This window comes from Perissodus microlepis, chromosome 7 (genome assembly GCF_051167445.1).
Source record: "Perissodus microlepis isolate ML-2025 ecotype Zambia chromosome 7, ASM5116744v1, whole genome shotgun sequence".
In the NCBI taxonomy this organism is placed as follows: domain Eukaryota; kingdom Metazoa; phylum Chordata; class Actinopteri; order Cichliformes; family Cichlidae; genus Perissodus; species Perissodus microlepis.
Window position 1 is genome coordinate 9,612,365 of NC_140467.1, and position 18,390 is coordinate 9,630,754.

Genomic DNA, 18,390 nt, shown 5'->3' on the forward strand with positions numbered 1-18,390 from the left:
ATGAACAATTTCAATCTGGTTTCCGCCCCAATCAGAGCACAGAAACTGCTTTGTTAAGGATTATCAATGACCTTCTGATGGCAGCTGATTCTGGTCTCCTATCCATCCTCATCCTTCTTGATCTTAGTGCGGCGTTTAATACCATTTCTCACAATATCCTCCTGAACCGGCTAGCATCCATTGGCATTAGTCATACCGCCCTTGCCTTTTTCACCTCCTATCTCTCAGACAACACTCAGTTTATCCAATTTAAATCCCATTCTTAAAGTCTCCATCCTGTTTCTGCTGGTGTGCCCCAGAGTTCAGTATTAGGGCCTCTTTTATTGATTATTTACATGCTCCCTCTTGGTCATATATTCCGAAAATATCATATAAATTTTCACTGTTATGCCGATGACACCCAGCTCTATATTTCTTCTAAACCCAATTCATCCCTCCCACCTACCTCCCTCTCAAACTGTCTTATCGAGATTAGATCATGGTTCTCCTCCCATTTTCTCAAACTAAACAGTAATAAAACAGAAGTTTTACTTGTCGGTACAGCCTCTATCTTATCCAAATCCCACAGTTTTTCCATTAACATTGAATGTTCTCCCACCCTTTCCTCCCCTCAGGTTAAGAGTTTGGGTGTCATACTTGATAATATTCTCTCATTCCAGTCCCACATTAATTACATAACCCGGTCTGCATATTTCCACTTACGTGATATTAACCAACTCCGCCCCTTCCTTACTCCCCATGCTGCTGCCATCCTTGTCCATAGTCTTATTACGTCCCGCATTGATTACTGCAATTCCCTCTTATTTGGTCTCCCTAAAAGGTCCCTTCATAAACTCCAACTTCTTCAAAATTCCGCAGCTCGGGTCATGACTCGTACTCCGTCAAGAGCTCATATTACGCCAGTTCTTCAGCAGCTTCACTGGTTGCCCATAGAAGCCAGGATAAACTTTAAAATCTTACTTCTCACGTTCAAATGTATCCATAAATCTGCTCCTTCCTATTTGTGTGACCTGCTCCATATCACCACTGTCTCCCACCCTCTCCGATCCTCATCTGCTATTCATCTTACTGTTCCGTCCGCACGTCTTACTACTATGGGGAACAGAGCCTTCAGTCGCTCTGCTCCTCGACTCTGGAACTCTCTTCCTCCAGCCATAAGAAATATAGACTCTCTTCCCACATTTAAGTCACAGCTCAAAACACATCTGTTCAAACTGGCTTATTCGCTTTAGTGCTGATTTTATCTGTTGTCAAGTTCTGCTTTGCAATTTTAACTTATTTTATGACTATTGCTTCTTTTATTAATTTTGTTCTTTTGTAAGGTGACCTTGGGTTTTTGAAAGGTGCCCTCAAATAAAATGTATTATTATTATTATTATTATTATTATTATGCTGTGTTGTGACATACAGCAGACCAGCTTGCTAAGGTGTTCTTGAAGATCAAGTTGCTTTAACAGCAACCTTCAGCTTGTATACATTCTTGGGTCAGGTGTTTCTCATCTTCCTCTTGACAATACCCCACAGATTTTTAATGAGGTTCAGGTCAGGTGAGGTGGCTGACCAATCAAGCACAGTGACAAGATAGTCAGCAAATTATTTGTTAGTAGTTTTGGCACTGTGCGCATGAGCTAAATCCTGCTGAAAATGGAAATATCTTTCTCCTTAGCCAAGATAAGACGATTCTGACATTGTCTCTGGGTATTGATTGTTTGGTATGATTGATAATCGAAATTAGATAGTTGTAGACCCCTTCCTGAAGCTGTTTGTGTGTAGTGGTTCTTGAAGTTAAGTGCTGTGCAAAACTCTAGAGCGAGCCCTCATTTCTCTTTATTTTATATCCTTCTTGTAATTTTAAAGTAGTAGAGCAAGAGTTCCTCAAGCTTTGTGAAGGTCTTTCAAGGATTTTCTTTGGATATTGGATATTGACTAAATTTTCCCATTTTCAATACAGTCCTTGTACCTAGCAATTATGAATGGAATGCTTTTGCTTGTTTGTTAAGCCACTTAACACTGGCCTATGACTCAATCAAGCATAAAAAGGCACCTAACTCAATGAATGAACTAGTGTCATATCTACACATAACAGACAAGTTAGCCAAGAACCAATTTTAAATTATATATTTAGGCACGTTTGTTACCAGCAGCACATTGCAAAATTATATAATTTCTTCTGAAATTAAATCAATGAAAAGTCCAAAAATAACACAGTTTCACAGGCATAAAATAGTTAATACAAGTTTTAGATACTTTATTTATAACTAGCTATAGTTATAAATTGCTATAGTTATAAATTGTTATAGATATAGATTCCCAAAGAGCTACTAGCTGAAAACTCTGCATTTCTTAACATGTTGTACAGAGTTTACTTAAAATTTTGCAGAAATTTGACAAGTGGAGAAAAAAGAAAATGTGTCAGGACTAAAGAAAACCATCAATAGGATGTCTGTGAAGGTTCTCAGTCAATGTAGACTGTTCCTTGCTACACTGTACAGCAACACTGCTGTACAGTGTAGCGAGGAACACTGCTGTACAGTGTAGCAGGGAATGCTCAGACTTCACTTCACTTCATAAACGCATGGCACAACATAGAAGAGCCACCTCGACGGGACAAGACTTGGCGGTCCATCTGCATCTAAAGTACAAAGGTCACTCCATCGAGGACACCAATGTTCACATTTTGGACAGAGAAGACAGATGGTTGGCTGATTGTGGCCTACACCCATTTTCACACCTTGGCTCGTGTGATTAGGTAGAGGATCATTAGGGGGTCCATTGTCCCTCATGGGGGACTCCCATAGGGCTTTAATCTGGGACTCTCCATCATTTGACATTAGAACTGAAGAAGCTTCTCAGATGAGAGGTGAAACGTTTTCAAGCAACTTAAAGAAGTCGAGACACTTTTCTTTCCAAGCTCCTTAGACCATCAATAAGATATGAGTAGTATCTGATAGTCATGTTCTTGAGAAATAGGAAAAAAATCAAGCAAACACCTGACACTGGTCCTTAAGTTGATCCATGTACTATTCAGTGAATCTTGAAATGGTCTCAGTAGAAGGGTGGCTGTAAATGAGTTAATCTTAAGGAAGGAAAACAGGGAAGTATGCCAAACTACTCCAGAAAATCAGTGGCAAAACCAAATTTTAGTTCAAATCATCATCAGTACATACAAAGGATGTCAGAAGAGAAGTACAACAGTGAGTACTGTGAGTGTCTACAGGTATCTGTAGAACACGCTGGATACTGTCATGTTTTGGGGCTGCATTTCAGCCTCTGGCACATAGAAATCTACTATCAGATTTTCCACCAAGCAATACCAACTCAAAAATGGCTGATTGGCAACAGCTTCATTTTCAGCATGAAAATGATCTCAAAAATACTGCCTAAAGCATACCTGAATAGAAAAACACAGGGGAAGACTGTTAGTCATAGATTGGTCACTTGAGAATCTAGCATTTAACATTACTGAAACAGTGTGTGATCATCTTGGGATAAAATGGAATAAAAGGCAACCAACATCCAAAGAAGAGGCTGAACGTCCTTCAGAAAGACTGGAAAACTATTGCTGCAGACTACTTAAAGAAATTACAAGAAAACCTGCCTAATAGATTTCAAGCTGTGTTGGTGAATAAAGGTGCCAAAGACTGACTTGTCAGAATTATACAAACACTATTTTTACATTCTGCATTGCATTTCCATGTAGTTTTGCACCAGCTTCAGTAAACAGCTGAACATATCTCACATTTTCATAGCAAAATATAAAGAAATGAGGGGTGGCTCAAGATTTGTTCACAGTATTGTACTAACATGTTACTCCATTCTATGCAAAGCTCTTCGGAGTTCTTGGATTGATTTGTCTTAACAGTCCTCTCAAGGCTGCACTTATCCATGTTGCTTGTGCACCTCTTCCTACCACACTTTTTCCTTCCAGTCAAATTTCCATGAATATTCTATGATACAGCACTCTGCAAACAGGCAGCCGTTTCAGCAATGATCTTCTGTGGCTTACCCTCCTTGTAGAGGGTGTCGAAGATCACCACCTGAACAGCAGTCAAGTCAGCAGTCTTCCCCGTGACTGAGGTTGCGTGCACTGAATTAGACTGAGGCATACACGGTATTTATACTGTTTGAGTAGTAGTTTTAATCTCAAACTGAAATATTTGGATAATGTGAGACACTGATTTTCGTATTTTTGTGAGCTATGAGCTGTGATTGTCAAAATGAAAACAAAAAGGCTTGAAATATTTAAATGTGCATTAAATATTACCTTTTTAAATTAAATGACAAAAAGGATGCATTTTTTATGATATTCTGAACTTTTAAGATGCATTGATAGATGCAAATGAATAACCATTCAACTCCTGGCCATTTGCCTTCATTGTCTCAGGATATCAATTAAAACTACACTGCATTAATATTTTTAATTACATATGTATTAATTCTGTAAGTGTAGTGTATAGAAAAAGTGTTCAACCAAAGAAAACTGCTTAAAATTTGTAGTATCAAATAAAAGAACATTTGCATTGAAGTAAAGTTACGAGAAAGCATAAAATAGATCACATAAAGACTAAATTAAACCACTACTTACATTAGAGTCTGGAGGGCTGAAGCCACACAAGCTGCACACATCCATTTTACACTGTGTACAGGTTTTATGGTTAGCTGGTTCTTTTGTAAGTTGTGTTGTTTTACACACTGGGCAAAGCTTTGCTACTGCTGTTGACTGAGATCTTGCTTTGGCTGTTCCAGGTGATGAAGACCCTGCTTGTGTCATGCCAGTTGGACCAGGTCCCTTACTCCCTTGCTTATCAGAGGACTGCTGTTGGGATGCGGCCCTGATGCCTTTCTGCTCTGGTCCTGCCTTAGACGAGTCATGCTGTTGCTGCCCAATTTTTGGTGATGCCTGCTGTTGTTTTCCAACCTCAGACCCAACCTTTGTTGACCCTTGTGCACCAGTCTTAGTAGGGTTTTGTTGCTGCATCCTTGTCTGTTGTTGAGCTCCAGGTTTAGGAGAACTTTGCTGTATAGGTTGGTTTTTGGGGGGTTCTCCTTTAGGCTGGACTTCAGGTTGAGCCCCTGTCTTTGAAGTTGTTTGTTGCCCAGCAGGTTTGTTTGAGGGGCCAGTTTGTCCATTTCCATGTAGCTGTGGTGAACCTTGCTTGGGAGGTTGTTGGGTCTTTTGCATAGGGGGAGATTGGCCTGGTTTATGGGGATGCGGTTGCTGTTGATGGTCTTTTCCAGGGCCTGCTGTTGGCTTCTGTTCTCCAGATTGCTTTTGCCCCTGCTGGGGAGGTGATTTTTTATCCCCCTCACCATCATCTCCAAACAAACCAAACTTATTTACAGCAGAGGACACGGCATTGAGGGGGTTTGCCCCACTAAGGAATTTGGAGGAGAACATTGTTGGGTCTTCCTCGTCCTCCCCCTCTTCCTCCTTGCAGGAGCTGGAATCTACAGGACTGTCAGAGTCAGAGCAGGAACTGTCTCCACTTTGACCCGGCTCTCCCACAGATGCCTGAGGGGGGGCTGGACCGGTGGAGAGGGCATCTACAGCCCCACCCCTGCTGCTGCTGCTACTGCTGCTGCTCCCTGGGCTCTCCTCTGGCTCAGCATCTACGTCAGACTTCCTACATACATGACAGACAAAGAGAGTATGTGTGAGGTGACAGAAACAAGGGAGGGATAATGAAAGAGAGTAACATTTGCGGACCACAAGTATGTAGAAGAAGGGATAACGTAGTTTCACCCATCCACTCAACATTAACATAAAGTTGGCTTAATCTAATAACTCAACTTTGAAGACCATCAATGCATTACACAATATGTAGTTAACTCGATTTAGACAAGTGTATCCTTATCTGAACCTATTAACTGCATGGTTTTCAATAGAGAAATTTTCATATAAATATTCTGTAAGAATCTGTGTATTAGACACACCGGTGTTTGATAAATTATATTTATTTCCATTCTGGTTAGAACTATTATTATTTGTCATTAAATCATTCTCTTTGATTTACTCCACACCGACTGTTGCTTTCAGTACCATGGACGGGACCAGAACCGCTCTGCTGCTTGCAGCCTATACAAATCAGAGAGATCCTTGTCAGCCAGTTAAAGCCTACGATACAGCCTAATGTGCAATACGGGAGGGGGATGTTGCTCTCAATTGACCGGGCTACTACAAATCCTATTCAAATGACTATTGAAGGTGGACTCGCGGGTCCAGAACACCATTTTTTTTCACGGTGACGGAATTCGATTTTCATTATCCGAATGGCACCGATTGTCACGGAGTAAAAAATGTCACGCAAGACGTGTTTTACAGCAGCCAGACGAGTAAACACAGGAAATCTAGCGCTTTCACTGGAGAAACTGCAGGCACATCCGGGTAGCGGCCCAGCAAATAATGCATGGGAAGTAAATACTGATAGTTTCTTGGACAAAAGCAACATCAAGGGCAATACAAGTCTGTGATGACCAATTATCTTTCTAAATAGGCAATTACAGCTGCGTTCGGCGTTTACTACGCAATGCTCACTTGCAGCTCAGGTTCACTCATACGCGGTGGATTTGACGTATCTACGGCGCTTTACCAATATGAAAAGGCATCATGCATAACCACCAACCATTCTAAACCGGACAACATCGTAGTCCGCAGAGGGTACGAGGTGATAACAGCCCAAGCCCACGGGTGAGCGAAAAAATGGAAAACACATTCTCACCTTTTTCTTGTGTCCTTGACCAGGTATCTTAACGAATATTTTTATACTTAATGTGTATTATGCTGTTCTAGATTATTGTAAACCAGCGTAAAACTGTGACGAAACCCAGTAACAGCCCTGTCATCCCTGTGATTTCCCGAAATACCATCTGTTATCCACTCTGCGCCCCCCGCTCACCTCCTCCCATCCTGCATGCAACCAAGCATCCTTCACCCTCCACGGTCACAATGTCAAACACTGAAGCGCAGAATTCAAGAGAAACCGAAGAGAAACAGTACCTTCATCAACAGCTGATCTGTCTCCCCATCCTGCCCAGCCTTCCTGAGATATCCCCTGTCCGTGTCTGTCTGATCGCCGGGGGATAGAGAGCACAGGGCAGCGGATAGAGAGCGATCAGCATCCACTCCGCCTCCCACTTTTGCGCGCATGCGCCACATCTGACAGGTGATCACAATATATATCACGCACGGAAATTGAAATTAAAGGGGACAAGCGATTTATTTCCCCTGGAGTCACGTGTGATCAGACCTGAAAATTTACCCTTATGCTGAACGTCTTCTCAGTGGCCGCTGACAGATTTGATATGTCATTGCTGTGATCGTGAGTTGCAGTATAGCTGGTTAATAATAATAATAATAATAATAATAATAATAATAATAATAATAATAATAATAAAAGAGCAGCACTGGATAATTTCACATCACTTTAAATGTTATACCCGATTAATTGCATTTTCTAGACAAATGACGCTCCTCTGTCACGTTCACTTATTTCTCTTGTTCCTGAAAGCACAGTGGATTTAAATCAACACTGAGCACAAGGAAGGCAAATAATGCCTCATCTGCTTTATGTGTGTGCTAGGTCCTCTTTTGGATTTGCAGTGTGAGCATGCCCGAGCACCATTAAGAAAGTGAGCAAGCTATGACCCTCTGTTGTCTGAAAGACAGAATGAGAGCACTTTCCCCAGCTTATATATTGTGAAGTTCAGCTTTAGGCTCTGTCTTAGAAGAAATTAGTTCATCTGACCTGCCTCTAAGCTTCCTTCTTATAGTGCTCTCTGTCAATTTAGTTAAGGTAAATGTTCCAACCAGCCTTGGTTCCGGATCTCTTCCACAGTAATAATGGGCTAGATATAATCCACACAGCCTCCATTATAGAGTATCAGTTCATTTAGTTTCATTAACAAATAAACATGCTTAGTGAAGCAAAATGCATGAGCAACTCTGTGCACAAGCAGCTCTTGTTGTTTTATTTAGCTCATACAAAGGAAATTCACACCAACTGCCACTGTATATCAGTTCTTCCATGGTTCAGACCTGGACACCCGTCAAGATTTTGACTGCATAATCTCGTTTTTTCCCCTTGGACTAACTTTCTTATCTCTGTCACAACTGAAAGAGCAGATGTGAGAAGAGAAAATTTGGACAATCATATCTGGTCCTGCTTTGGAAAACTTTTCCAGTTCAAGGAGGTTGCATATCATGATCACAGCTTTTGGCAGCTCTACAGAATTTATAATTGTATTCGAAACAGATAACCATGTAAATGCAAAAATGCGTATACTATTAAAATATTCAAATATGTAGTTTTCTTCCTGGTGAACTGATGATATGGAATATATCACAAAGTTTAGCAAAACTTTTGCTCTATTATTTATCACTTCTGTAGCATCCTGCTACCATAAAAGAGGAAATTCACCCTCAGCGATTACTCACCACCACAGTTCATCATTTTTGAGCACTAATATAGCTCCACCATGGCATGCATGTTTACTCAGTCGTACAGTCAATAATTTCCTACTCAGTGTCTGGTAAGCCTGAGGAAGCTCTGTGGGAAGGATAGAGAGCAAGTGTTGTGTGGGCGTGTGGAAGAGTTACGTCATGTGTGATGTGTGAGCAGCAGAATGGCTATGATCTCTCTTTGGAAAGCGCCAAATCTGGCTTCACTGCAGACATGCACACATACACAAACAGATACGCACACAGGAAACATGTAGCACAATCTCCATCTGGGGATATAGGCTGTAACTTTTCCGTGTCCTCCTACCTGGGCTGAAAATCCATTAAGTAATCTCAAAACTGCTTATCTCTACCTCATCCTCACAATCTGGTGCTTCCTTCTGTTTCCTCTTTTTGTTTTTGTAAAGTTTTAGAACAGAAAAAGAGTAGAACTAAAATTATGTTAATGCACACTAATACCTTTATGTGCCATTAGGTAATGTCTTAGGTCATTCTTGTATCGTGAGCTTTAGGTTTCATATTTTCTTCTGACAATGATTACGAGATAAATAATATGATTAGCCTTGATATTTAAAGCACATTACAGTAAACAGGCTGTCTATAATTTAGTGTTTATCATTAAACAGTTTACACTCTTCCTCACAACAGATTTGTTTGTCAGTCAATATTATGTAAGACAGCAGGAAATCACCAGATGTGGGACGAGCATGTTCTTTTCTTTTGATCCCTCCCTACTTGTCAGTTTAAATACAATAACCAAAATCTCCACTGTCACCATCCTTTTCCCCCCCACATACTCTTTGATAAGGGCAGACCAGACTTTGCTCTCACACAACTAAGACATCGCAGATTTTTAACTGCATCACTCACATGTTTACCAGCTGACCTCAAAGTGAATTAGAGTCTGTCACGTGTATCCAGGACCGAAACAAAAACCAAGTTGCTGATGGGAAGCTTTGAAAGCTCACTTCTTTTCAGTGGCTTCACATGTATAGAAAGTACAACCCCAATTACTAACAAGTTGGGACATAAAATTGAAATAAAAAACACAATGCAATGATTTGCAAATCTCGTAAACCTATGTTTTATTTGCAGCAGAATGTAGAAAGCATATCTAATGTTTAAGCTGAGAAAATGTAACATTTTAAGAAAAAATAAGGTGACTTTAATGATGATATGTTGATGACAACGAAGCTTAAAAAAGTTGAAAATGCATGTTTACCACTGTAACATCTATCTTAACAACAATCCTGGGAAACATCTGGGAACTGAGGAGACCAATTCCAGGACTGTCCCATTCTTGTCTGATATAGAATCCTAGTCCTCAACAGTCCTGGGTCTTTTTTTTTTAATCAAATAGGTGAACGGTCTAGACTGTAGGCAGATCGGTTCAGCACCGAGACTCTTCTAGCACAAACCACACTGTTACAATAGTTGGCACTAAGCAGTTTACCATTGTCTTGTTGAAATACACAAGGTTTTCACTGAAAAAAGATTCTGCCTGCATGGGAGCACATGTTGATTTAAAACCTGTATATACCTTTCAGCTTTGCTGCTGCCTTTCCAGCTGTGCAAGCTGCTGATTTAATAGGCATTAAGTCACTCCCACACCATCAGAGACGCAGGCTTTTGAATGAGCACTGATAACAAGTCAGATGGTCCCTCTCCTCTTTAGTCCAAAGGATGCAACATCCATGTTTTCCAAAATGAAAATTAGTCTGACCAAAGAAACATTTTCCACTGTTTTCAATCTTAAATGAACTTTTGACCAGAAAACACAGCCATGTTTCTGAATCTTGTTCACATATTGGTTCTTCTTTGCATGATAGAGCTTTAACCTTTGTTTGTGGATGCCATGGTGAACTGTGTTCACAGACACAGAAATGTTCTTAGGCTCAAGCCCGTTTCCATGACAGAATCATGCCTGGTTTTAATGCAGCGCTGCCAAAGATCACAGGCATTCAATACCGATTTCTCCAATTTGTCATTTGATGATATGATGTACTGTAGATGACGAGAAGACAATTTTATGTTGAAGAACATTATCCTGAAATTGTTCCGCAATTTGTAGATGTAGCTTTTGGTCCATTTTTACAAACCTCTTATGCGGTTTTTATATCCATCCATGTTACTGACCTGTAGCCAATTAACCTATTTGGGATGTTTTGTTTTGTTTTTTGCTAAATGTTCCTCCAGGTGTTTTTTTTTTGTTTGTTTTTTTTTTGGTACCACTTACTTTTCCAGATTTTAGTTTTCCCATGTTGATGCCATCACATTCAAAATGAGGTGATAGTTTTTTGTGAAATATGAAGATTTCTTAGTTTAAACATTTGATATGTTTTCTATTTTGTATTGTGAATAAAATATGTTTTATATGGCAGTTTGAACTTCAGACCTGCTTGCACGGGGACAGAAAAGCTTCTTGCTACTTTGCTTATCTGTTACTAGCCCAGTAATAAAAAATACAAATGTGTCTTTTAGATGAATTTTAAATAAGAAAATAAACATGATGGCATGACTAAGAAGAGTTGACCAAACACATCTGTAGTTCTCTCTCATGTAGTAACGCTCTTGTATTCTACACTTGTATTCTTCTCTCCACAGTTGATACCAACACCCACACACCCATCCCTATTTCTCTCTCACTGTTTCTCTATCAGGCTGTGTACACAAACAAACTCAAACAGATTTGAGAGGCAGTACTTATCTCTCTCTCATTTTAATTAAGCAGACACTGTGGAGCATTATGCTGCCTAGCAGTTTCTAACTCCCCTAGCTGCAATTCTCACATATGAGACTGCTACTTCCGCAACAAGAACAACAGCCAAACATTCACTTTTTTCGATAATGTTGGAATAAGTTTACAAAAACACACACCTCTGACGTTGACCCTTGAGGAATTCAAAGCAGTTTTTTCCCGGCATGGTTTTCTCGGGAGCAGAGCCGGAGCAAGGTGGAGTGGTAACCTGCATCGAGGTGTATTGCTGTCCTCTGTAGGTCTCTAGGTCTCTGTGCCTGAGTATCTGGCAGGGTCACAATGTAATCTATACAGTAACCTGATCACACACACTTTGCCAGCATCATTAAATTTACATATCTGCCCCTGGGAGGGGAAAATATGGACTTGCAATAATACTCTTTGAACAGAACCGAAACACATGTGGAAAGAGCAAAAATCACTAATATAATATTAACAGCAGATGAAGGTGTTTACAGCTTCTGTATTTCAGGAATCTAGTTCTATGTGTAATTCGATCTAATGCAGGCTGTTATTTGTTGCAACATGTTATTAATTGCCAGAATATAGATCCTTACATCCTTGAAGGGACTGGCTCAACAGTGGACAGGAAAAATACACAAAAATTGCACACTCTTTGTCATGAGTTGTTTTTCCTGTTGAATGCATTGTTTACAGTTCGACTCAAGTACAAACTGTGTCACACATCAAATATGTTCCAAACAATGCAACTGACTGACCGTTAACTTGATTGTGTTCGAATGTACATGAGACACAGGTAGAGTTACCAAGCACTGGCAGTCTGATGTGTGTCACTTGGGAGAATGGTTTGTGCTTTGTGCCTTCCTCACTTAGCATTGTGCTAGAACACTGAGCAAGCCTCTAAAGCCACCCAGTCCTTTTTCCTGATGAGTGACCACTGCTATCTCCCGTACTAAAAATACTCTTAAAGAGACAGCACCGACAAGACATCTGTATGGGCTTATCACTGCCCCTACTACTCTTATCTTGCTTTTCACACCAGCCCCTCCCTCTGCTGCCATGTCACGGGAGAAATTTGAGGATAACCCAGTTCACGCCCCCAAATCCTCCAAATCAGTGAGCACAAAATCACTGCTGATAGAGTCAGACTGGCAAAGGTGAAAAGGATGGATGAGAATAAAAATGAGTCTTTATTTTCTAGTCTGACAGGAAATAAGCACTACCTTAATGAATATCTTACAGGCGAGAGGAAACAAGTCAATGACAGGTGTAGCAGATGTAGGGCCAAGCAGTATGAATTGTGTGTCTAGAAAACCCAGTTTGGCTGAAAAGACTCACATCAGCTTTAATGCTAATGTAATTGCTAATGGAATTGGCAAAAGCCTTAAGTAAGACATTTTTTCTGTCTTTCTCAGGCATATCTTGCTGACATTATTAAGCTTTAATAATAAAAGGCATGGAGAGTGTGCATATTTGCTTTGTGTTTCCAGATCTTACAATATCATACTTGGCAAATCTCTGAAACTCACATTTCAACCATGTGACAGCATAAACCTCTGTGCACCCCAGTCTATGTAGCATGTAATCATACAAGCCCTGAAGCAGCCAATCTGTAATGGTGTTGGTGCCTGAATGGCATCAGAATGTTTGTACAGGTTCTGTGATAAGGTCCAGACAGCCAGCTGTATATAATTGAAGAGGTGTAAAAGAAGATGGGGTTTTAGACTACAAGGAGAGTCCTGCACTAACAGTGTACAGTGTCAGAGGTAGCCTTTCTTCAGCTTGCATGCAGGCACTTTAACTAAAATATATTTCTCTTGCAAAGAAATCCAAATCAAATTCAATATCATTGCTACCAAATGTTTGCAAAAAGAGCATTTTTTATTATTAGTGTTAGTATTTTCAAATTGCACTTTATTCTCAAACGTTTTCAGTGTATAAGGTACTTATATACTGCATGGTGCAAAATGTGTTTTAAAATAAATATTATTTCTGACTAATATGAACCAATGGAGATGTGCACTTCTTGCATTAGTTGCTTATTTTCTATTTGTGTGGCTCTCTTAGTATTCAACTCTTGCGGCTTGAAAGCCTCTAGTGAAAAAGAGACGATGACCTTGCATGTGTGTGTAGTGTGTGTCCTGATGATTTCTAAGATGGACACCATGAAGAGTGACAGGCATCACTTTCTGGTGTATTTTTCATCAGGGAGTTTTGCAGTATACTCTTATATCACCTTCACTGGCACTCGCTTAGTTGCTGAACAGCAGAGAAACTGTACCACCTGGTGTATGTGTGTGCACCAGGGTATATCTGCATGTGTGTGTCTGTGAGTGCTCGTCTGTGTGACTGAGTATGCACACTGTACTCAACCTGCCCAGGGAGAGGATCTATTCTCTCATCAAATATTCACCAGCAACCACAGGCTCCCAGCTGCCTGCTGCTATAACGCACACATATTGCTATGTTATTCAGTGCTTGACGAACATTCAGCTGTCAACTGAAAAAAAGTGCCTCGTAAAATGTTTGAACAGTCCATTTTGAGAATCAGTTTTCAGTGTCTGCAGCTCCCCTGGAAGTGTACACATAAATCGAATGTTTAAAATTTATTCACAACCATAGATCAACTCAACAATGTGTGGCATTTTCATGAAAAACAGATCATTAAACTATGCTTTAAAAGCAATTCATGCATTTTAATGCTAACATTCAGGATGTTTAATTTATACTAAAAAAATATAACTGGGTAACTCTTAGCTGAAAGAATAATACTGGGTTCTGCCTTCCTATACTTCAATAAACTAATGCGCATTAATGAAGAAATATAGTAACGCTACTGGTTTTATATGTTTCAACTAGACAATGTTAGTTTCAAAGCTCAGACTGTTGAACTGTTGTGGCAAATTTGGAAAGTTAAACTGCATTTAAATGTGTGGTTCATGAAAGAACTGGAGTGTGGCAAAAGTAAAGCTGTAATCACTTCCAAAGTATTAGTGTACAACATGACGCTTTGAAGAATATCTCTGAAAGTGTCATGAAGTGCTGAACAATCTGCTTAAGACTACTAATTTGATCACTCATACAAATCCGTGTATTTTCTATGGATGAAACTAACAGATGCTGGTACCTTACAGCCTTAAGCACTTTCTGTTTTCACTCAGGGGCCCTGGGATCATTTAGCATTGGGTAAAATATCTTTGTCCTCATTGGTTTCTTCATCTTTTATCACCTCTCTGCAGCAGAGGATGCTTTATATTTGTCTTTACTAAAACACCACACTTAGGTTTAGTTACATTTGGTCTCCTATACCGTAACTATTTTTTTCATTTTATGTTTGTTTTCCTAAGTATATTTCACAAAGAGGCTAGAAGAAAATCACATAATGCAAATAATAATGTCCAAACGTCATCATTATTTTCCTTTGCTCCCTCCCTCCCTCCCTCCCTCTCTCTCTCTCTCTCTTTCTGTGCATATTGATTAGATGAATGGTTGAGAGGCTTCAACGGACAAGCAGGCTGAATGCCTACTGTATATGCTTACTTAACAGGATGCAAATCCTTGAGTACATGCATTTCTGTAGCTGGGATCAACAATAAATATAGATGAATTCTTGCAGCTCCATAGTATGTCTGAGACTGTTTCACCTCTCTGTAACCAAATAATAATCTCTACATTTATATGTAAATCAAGACTTTTCATTGTATTACTCCTGCATATAAAAGCCAATACGACCAATATGTGCTGCTTCTCAGTGCATGTTGTTTGGTGTTTAACAGCCTTGGCCAGCTGTTGGAGCTGACATGGTACAAAGGTCAGAGTTATGTAATGAGCAAGACGCTGGGATAAAGAGATGGATTAGAGGAGAGAGCAGCCCCCACAGGGACATAAATGTAGTGATTACACTGAGATTCATGACACAGTATTCATGCATTACTTTCGCTAAACAGTGCACTTTACTGAATAGAGATGTTAAATAAAGCTGCACAGATGCATTTTTTTATTGAAAGTGTTTTCAGTTATTTTTTTGTTTATTGCATTGTTTTCCAATATCCTGACTGTGTTGTTGTTTTAAACTTTTTTTCTTCTCTCTTCAAAAATAAATTTCATTTCATATTAGTATGTAAACATTCTGTTGGTAAAATATACAAATAAATGCCCAAAAATAATGAGTTGTGCTGAGCAGCATTACAAATTTTTACCTGTCTGTCATGCACGATATTTTAGGGCAACCAAGTTTTTCACTTGCATCCGGTACCTCTCTTGGAAGATTTCGAGTTCAGGTTTCCAGATGAGGCAGTAATATAATTCAAAGTTTGTTATCCCTGGAGAGGCAAACCCCAAAGGTGAAGGGAGCACAGAGCTCCCCATCACACACCTCAGTGGGTATACGTTACTCTGTGCCCTCTTTTCTTTCCTTTTCATTGCTTTATTCACTTCACAATTTCCCTATCTCTCTCTGACTCATTCTGCTTTCTCTGCTTTCCCTTGCCTATCAGTCGGAAAAGCCAGATGATCTACACTTCCCATCTTTCTCACTCGCTCAGCTGTCCTTTCTAAGCCTCTCGTGTCTTCTGAAGTATGGGCGCTGTGGGAAACATCGCAGCTCCCATACTGATGGCTGGTAGGCATCTTTATTATTCACAAAGTCATTCCTGGGATCAGAGAAAAGCACACTGACACATGAATCAGAGTGAATCCTCTTGAATGTGTAATTTGAGTTTTCATGTCTTGTATAGGTGACACATGTGCTATTGCAAGCAATATACAAAAACAAAGCCCACTCAGGGGTCAGTACAAGCTCTCTCACTTTGGTTATCTAATGTAGTGGCTGCTGGGGAAATATACTTCTATGACAGCTTTGTCATTGAGATAACACTGGGCAGCATAGCACATGTTGTCCTGTTGCTGTGTGTACAGTGTTTTCGTGTATGTCATTTTTTGTATTATCATCCATCATACAACCTCATTTCCTGAAAAGTTGTCACAATATGAAAAATTCAAATAAGACAGAATGATTTGAAAATTTTATAAACCCATATTTCATTCACAACAGAAAATAGAAAACATCAAATGTTAAAATTACTATTATAAGAAGAAAAATAATGTAATTTAAAGTTTTATGGGAACAACCTGTCACAGAGTCTTGTTTACCACTGTGTAGCATCCTTTGAAGAACGGTCTGTAAACATCTGTGAATGGAGCAAATATCTGGACTTTTGGATTCGCAGGAATGTCCCACTCTCATCTGATATACAATTCTAACTGTCAACAGTCCAGGTTTATAGTATTTTTCATTTTGTGAAACAAATCTTTTCAGTTGGAAAGGTCCGCAGGCAGGCCGGTTCAGCCCCTGGACTCTCCTAACACAAAACTGTGTCGTTATAATATACATGCATATACCTTTCAGCACTGATGTTGCCTTTCCAGATGTACAAGCTTTCACTTCCATAGCTAATAATTCATTCCCATACGTTGACAGATGCTATAAAATACAAAACAAAACCAAAATATACTAAAATATAATATACTAGAGAGAAAACTATGAGAGCTATTTGTTCATATTTGCTGGGCACAGCACAATCAGTTGTTGCAAAAATGCACAGGGACACAACATTAAAGAGTGTTAGTACTTGTAGCAGATCATTTACCATTTGTTCATTTTCCACTGCCTGATAACCTCCCCCTTTTTTCTGTGGCATTTTCACTTGTAATCAAATACAGTGGATTCTGATGGAAGCAGTGCTGTGTAGCAACAACAAAGACAACAGGGGACAAAAACGGGAAGATTGCAAACAGAGGAAAAGACTGAGTATTATCCTCAACAAAGCCAAGGAAGGGTACTGTTTTTATTACAGAGCCCTTTGACTGTTGGGGTCTTTGTTGGTTTACAGATTTTTGAGCACAATTAATTTGCCTCTCAATGCTAAAATGCATAATTAATATGAGTTGTTCCAGATTTAAATTTTTCTTTTCCATCTGTTTTCATCTACTCAGATGGAATCCATGTGTGGGATCAGAAGCCAAATTTAGGAGGTTATTTAGGGGTTTAATTCCATAAGAAAGGAAGGCACTTTGGAGCTTAACTAAGAGAACAAGTTTCATGTAGTAGAGTATGATTTATGAGTGACCACAGGGACCACTGGTTACAGGGGCCCAAGGAACAGTGTTAAAAACTTGACAGAAGGAGAGAAAAGGATTCTTTGATGAGGAGGTGAGCTGAACTGCTTCAGAGTCTGTTGCTATGGTAGCCATGTGGAATAAATCAGCAGCATGAATTCCATTCTGAAATGCCTTCAGCACCCCACTGACTCAGGTAGACCCAGGCGGAATGTGAATGAGTCTGATGTCCCAGTATGTATTTCACTCTGGAGAATAAAAAGAACCCTGAACAGATGTTATTGGTTGCCCTAGATGTATTTTTCAGTGACGGTGACATTTTATACAGGTAAATACATACTGCACTATAATCAGTGTTGGGGGGTAACGGAATACATGTACCGCAGTTACGTATTTAAAATGCAAAATATGAGTAACTGTATTCTGTTACAGTTACCGTTTAAAAAGGTGGTATTCAGAATACAGTTACTTTGGAATACGTAACGGAAGACGTTACAAAATACATTTTGGGGCATGTATTCTGTAATCTGTAGTGGAATACATTTTAAAAGTAACCTTCCCAACACTGACTATAATATAAATGCAAAAAAAGAAAAAAGAAAAAAAGTGGGGCTGTGGTTCATGGCCAGCCATCTCCATTTTGGACTTAAGGACATCAAGTTCCAGAAGTTTTGTACTTTCTTCAGGTGCAGCTCAGCAAACCTAAACTATGCTACCACATTCTTTTAATCGGGAAGCGGCCTTCTCTTGGCAACACTTCAAAACAAGCCATAGTTGTCCAGTGCAAATGGCACTTTTCTGAACTTTAACATTTGATATTTTGATTGTTGCTTACAGAGTCTGACATGTAGTTCTTTTTTGCAGTTTCTCTGAGCATCCTCAGTCTTGCTTTCTGATGAATTTGCTGGGATGTCCACTATGGGAAGATTGACACCTGTCTTGAATGTTTTCCGCTAGTGAACAGTCTTTCTCACTGTAGAATGATGAACTTCAGATAGCTTGGAAATGGTCTCATAGCCCTTCCCAGATTGATTAGAGGCAATAGTTGCTCCTTTAAGGTCATTGCTTTCCATTCCATTTCCTTCCTTGGATTATG

The 18,390-nt window shown here is 39.6% G+C and overlaps 1 protein-coding gene across 4 annotated transcripts in view; it reads right to left on the reverse strand.

The window, feature by feature from the left end:
* pclob (piccolo presynaptic cytomatrix protein b) overlaps positions 1-7,143 on the reverse strand; it is a 67,527-nt gene extending 60,384 nt beyond the window's left edge. For all 4 annotated transcript variants that reach the window (XM_084933267.1, XM_084933266.1, XM_084933265.1 and 1 more), the window contains exons 1-2: positions 6,998-7,143; positions 4,586-5,624 (exon numbers count right to left, since the gene is read on the reverse strand). In XM_084933267.1, coding sequence (XP_084789393.1) covers positions 4,586-5,398 — 813 coding nt within the window. In that variant the 5' untranslated portion in view covers positions 5,399-5,624; positions 6,998-7,143. The remainder of the gene's footprint in view (positions 1-4,585; positions 5,625-6,997) is intronic.
* Between the last annotated feature and the right edge of the window lie 11,247 nt (positions 7,144-18,390).